Source organism: Penaeus monodon, chromosome 37, assembly GCF_015228065.2.
Source record: "Penaeus monodon isolate SGIC_2016 chromosome 37, NSTDA_Pmon_1, whole genome shotgun sequence".
NCBI classification, from domain to species: Eukaryota; Metazoa; Arthropoda; class Malacostraca; order Decapoda; family Penaeidae; genus Penaeus; species Penaeus monodon.
In genome coordinates this window covers 8,612,484-8,617,483 of record NC_051422.1, presented here as the reverse complement: position 1 = coordinate 8,617,483, position 5,000 = coordinate 8,612,484, and the positions used below count along the sequence as shown (strand labels likewise).

Here is a 5,000-nt window from a genome sequence, read left to right as displayed (position 1 = left end):
CATTACCTTCAGTGCCAACAATTAACGTTTATCCTGCCTCCTTAACTGGCTCCTTAAACATAATCAACTTGCAAAATGTCCTTTACATTATTTTATGTGACTATTAGTTCTACTGCTATAATCAATGTTATTATCGCTGTCGTTGTAGCCGCCATTATTAATCTTCACCCTCTGAGTAGTTGTATAGCAAGTCGATATATTTATTTGAGCAAATATACACTGTCGCTATTCCTGGTACCCTCGCCATAATGAACATCATTTATGCTGATGTCAATAAGCGATTTTTCCCCTTGGTATCAGTTTTTCGTTTTACTTGGCTAAGTTTCATGAGAAAGTCGGACTATTACTTTTTATCACAATCCTACTGCTTTTCTCCTAGCACCCTTCCCCTCGAAACAATAGCCTTCAACCACATCCTTTAACATACAGATGCAAAGGCGCAGGTAATCGCGACTTTTTTATATGCATGAAAAGACTGCTTGATTGATGAATGTCACGCTAGGGTCCAGTAAATTTGATTACTGTCTACGTTGTAATGAATGGCCAGTTTATTATTTTTCTCCAAGGCAAAGGATCTTCTAATTTATGATGCTGTCTATATTAAAATGATAAAGATAACTGCATATGTCCATACGAACGTCTACACTAAAGTAACTGTATGCACAGAACGATTGTTTGGTTAACCCACGCATGGAAGACAAACTAAAACTAGACATTAGTGATGATTTAGAGACAGGTTGCAAGCAATACAAGAAGCGAGAACTGCAGACAATATTCAAGCAGACGTGAGGCAGCTGCTCCAAGCATGGTGTTCATGGTATGATCTTATCATTCATGGAAAACGTTAGTGATGGGGCTTCCTCCGTCTAGACATGTGTCTCAGCCAGCCTTCCCGATGTATGTAAATAAAAGATCATTAAATGTTATTTCCAAACGTTGCATTGATTTGGTGTTTTTAAACGTGTAAATTCCCAGGCCAGCAGTGCCTTTAAAGTGTGACCCCAATTCATATCGCACAGGGAAAGAAGTGGGTTGAATCCCGGCAATTAGAAATGTGTTCCAGTCACACCCGTCTTTGGCTGACGGCCACGCCAGGGTGAATGTGCACACGAAGGCAAGAATTTACATCAAGGAGAGCAACTCATCCTCTTTCCAGTCCTACCACCTAATTGCCTTTAAAGCATTTTCTCTGTACCTGTTTCCCTATTATTGTGGCCATGGAGCCTCTAGCGGAAGTGGTCTTCATGACGGATCAACTTTGCATGATTTCTGAGAAGTCTGTTACTGCGCCGTAATTTATGTGATATTAATGAGCTTATCTATATTACTTGATTGTTGCAGCTTTAAGATTTTAACATTACCGCGGAAGTTTCCTTGTTAATTAATTAGAGGAAAACTGCTTGCATCTGCACCGATATTGCGGGTGCCGGTTGCTGGGTAACGCGCATGCGTAGGGGAAAGAGATCAATCCGCTGCCAGGACTGAATTATAACTCGATATCTAACGTTCTCACATTTTGCCATGTTTTCACAAGCGATTATTTGCCTTTAATCGTGTCATTCTGACGACCTGTCTGTCTTTTTTCTAGAGCAATGGGCAGAGTACTTCGAGCGTAAGAACCACGGAAGATGGAGCCGGCAGCGACACCCGGCAGCCTCCCGCGGTCGGTGGGGTGCTAGCGGCGGGCCCGTCAGAGCCGCCTGGGCCGTGGTAGCGTCGACATACGGGAGCGGTCGCGCCACGCCCGGCCTTCACCACCGCCGCCGCCGCCACAGCACACGCGGAGGCCAGCGCTGTGCTGAGCATGGAGACCGCAGTGTCCAAGCTCGCTTTTTTTGTGTCTTTGTCAAGGCTGTATCTCAAGTGCTTGAGTGATAACAAACTCTGAGGAAAATAATAAATAAGGTTAATTTGATGCAGTTGTTGCATAATAAGTGAAAACTTGAGTGAAGTGCTGCAACAGGAGAGTTACACTGTTATTCGTCAAGTGAACTCGTTACTTGTATCACGTGGAGTGTGTGTAGTGTGGGCGTTACAGGGTGTTGGTGCAGTGTTACTTCAACCGTTATTCTGTGACAGTTGCCTCCTACGACTCACCGCGTGCACACTAACGTGCGACGTCTGTCACGTGCTGACCCTGTCACGCTGTCATTAGTGTTTGGATCTTTGAGCAGGTGTTATTAGCGGCGAGTAGCGTCACAGCCTGTTACAAGCGTAGTTGTTATTTTGCGAGGCGTCACGTGCACGGTTCGAAGTGTCACGACCTGTCACGTGGACGTCATCAGTGTTACAGCGTTCGAGTGCCGTCAGGATATAACGTTCCGTCACGTTATTGCCTCTAGTGTTACTAGATTAGTGTCACAGCTTGTGTTACGAGTGTTAAACGTGCGGCTCAGCGTCACAACCTCAGTTTGACGGCCACTATTGAGCGTGGGCGGAGAGTGGCCGCACGTGGGCGTGATGCGGCGGCACCACCGCGCCCACCAGCTGCCAAGGTCAGGTCGGGGCGAGCAGTGGGCGTGGTGAGGTCGTCTGCCATGACCTGGGTCAGGCCACCCACGGGCGTGCCCCCGTCGGGCGCTTCCACCACCACCTCGCCCCCCCTGCTGCTGCTTCTGCTGCTGATGATCTCCTCAGTGCTCTCCACCCCAGGTCAGTCACCCATTTGAGCTTACCGCGTGCCTTGCTGTTGAAACGTGTCACCAAATCGTCTGCATGCCCCTTAGTCACCGCCTTCTCTCCCCGGGCGCTGATCTGCCGGGACTCGTTCAGGATGGATCCGCAGCACGTCAGCTGACCTTGTGCATTTCTGTCCCTTGCTGCGAGTTTCTGTCATGCATATCCTTGAATGTCACCCATCTCTGGTCATGTTTATCAGTTACATTCTCAAGTCACCAATTTATGTTACCTTTCTAGCCTCTTCTATTCTCGTGTTTCGACTGTCTTCCTACAAGCAACGTAAAATATTGTATCCTTCATTTAAATTACATGCCCCATATTTCTGTAGCGTGCCTATGTGCTCACATGTTTGCCCAATAATTCTGCCATCTCACGCACAAATTACTGCTCTTAAATCACGATTTTTTCCCCTAAAGAGTTATCACACTTACACACTTACCCAGACTGACCTGTCACATTCAAGCTGTTATAGGGAAACCCTTTAATATTCTGATTGTCATGTCATGCCATTTTTTCGACGACAAGTTTACAGCCACTTTCATCATTATTTCAAGGCATGTTTACTTCTGTATTGCATTTTTTCTGGACTTTTCACATCAGTCATATGTATTCATATTCTTCCCACGACCATCTGTGCTTCAGATTGCTTATTTCGATTTTATGGCACATCCGAGCCATTAAGCCGTGGTATACTTTTCCCCCTATTTATTTATTGCTGTCACTTTACTGCCTTAGGAGTAAGTATATATGCATGTCACCAGAGTTATAAGTGAGTGGAATGAACATGCATCCCTCGTCCTCCCTCCTTCCCTCTTCCTCTCTCCCTCTCTCCTTTCCTCCCTCCCATTTCAACGCCCCCAATCTTGTCTCACGAAACGAGAGGTAACGAGGTTGGTGTTGCAAACTCTGGCCTTCCCTTGCCCTTTCCCCCCTCTGCCGTTCCCTCTCTCCTCGCCTTCCCCTCCTCTCTCCCTCTCTCTTCCTCTCCTTCCCCATCCCCCTCACTCCCGTGTCTCTCTCCCTCCCCTTCCCCCTCCCACCTCCCTCTCCCCCTCTCCCACCTCTTCTTCCCTCCATCCCCGATATTGATTGTTTGTGAGGTGGTTATTTGGTCTTGTATATAATGATAGCCAGTTGTCTGAAGGGAATAGAAGTGTGACGAATGCTCCCTTTACATGTTATTTGTAATCGCGCTCCATGATGTTTATTAGAGTTTTACATAGTATGGGAGATAGATGAGGTTTAGCTTTATACGGTTGGGTTTGTAGGATATATAAATATAGTAAGGGGTTGTGTCACGCATGGGGGTTCTGTGTGGGTTATATGCTCAGTATTGTACAGTTTCTTGATTGGGGATACATAGATATTAAAGGTTTATGCAAAGTCTGTATTAAGATGTACAAGGTTCGTTTAGGGCTGAGTGAAACGTAAGGATACTGTGCGAGATATAATCGGCTTTTATAGTCTGGAGGGGATAAGCATAAATGAAAAGTGGATAGAGTTAAGTGACGTTGCGCGTGTACGAGGCTTAAACGAGGTTGTTAAGAGCGCCGGCGAAAATTTAAGGAGTTGCGAACTGGTTGTGCTGTGGTTATTTTAAAGAATGTTGATTGCGGAGTGTATGATTAGAGAATTGATGTAATTACTAATTCTGTTCGTGTTTTTTGAAGGTTGGGGGAGGGTAAGCTTTTTACAGTATAGTTTGTCGAATAATTATGAATAGATATTTTATCTTTTACCGAATAGAAACCATTTATTTGAGAATTTCATGGCTACCTAGCTATACCGACGGTTTCCCAAGTGTTTCTACACACGGCGCGGTTAGAAGGTAGTTATCCCTATAATGTCTCGGCACACTCCAGCCGGCCCTCGCCTTTGCTTACGTAACTTAAATTTGGGTGGTAGATGACGCAGAGTTTTGCGGTCCATTGCGCCTGAGGCAGACTCAACACCGGTTACAATTGTACTTCTCTCTAAACTTAACCCTAATTGCAAAGCCCGGAACGAGTCGCTCATTGTCACACTATCCCCTAAGCTCAAACCTAATCGCAGATTTTGAAGCAAGCCGATTTTCACTCTTCCCTAAATTTGAACCGAATGACAAATTTTGAAACCGGTGCAAATATCCCCAATCACAAGGCCGCATATTTTCACACTTTTCTTAGATTTTACCCTAATCTGAAAAAGATCGCTGAATTTTCACCCCTTCCCAAACTTAACCCTAACTGCAAAACCCGAAACACGTTGCTGATTTTCACCCTTTCCCCAGACTTAACCCTAACCACGACCTGCGCCCTAAAAAAAAAAAAAAAAAAAAAAAA

General features: G+C 45.4%; 1 protein-coding gene across 1 annotated transcript in view; it reads left to right on the top strand.

Moving 5' to 3' along the window:
• The first annotated feature begins 2,351 nt into the window (after positions 1–2,351).
• The window catches only part of LOC119596408 (protein kinase C-binding protein NELL1-like), a 106,452-nt gene continuing 103,803 nt past the window's right edge, over positions 2,352–5,000 (top strand). The window contains exon 1 of the mRNA XM_037945643.1: positions 2,352–2,652. Coding sequence (XP_037801571.1) covers positions 2,538–2,652 — 115 coding nt within the window. The 5' untranslated portion in view covers positions 2,352–2,537. The remainder of the gene's footprint in view (positions 2,653–5,000) is intronic.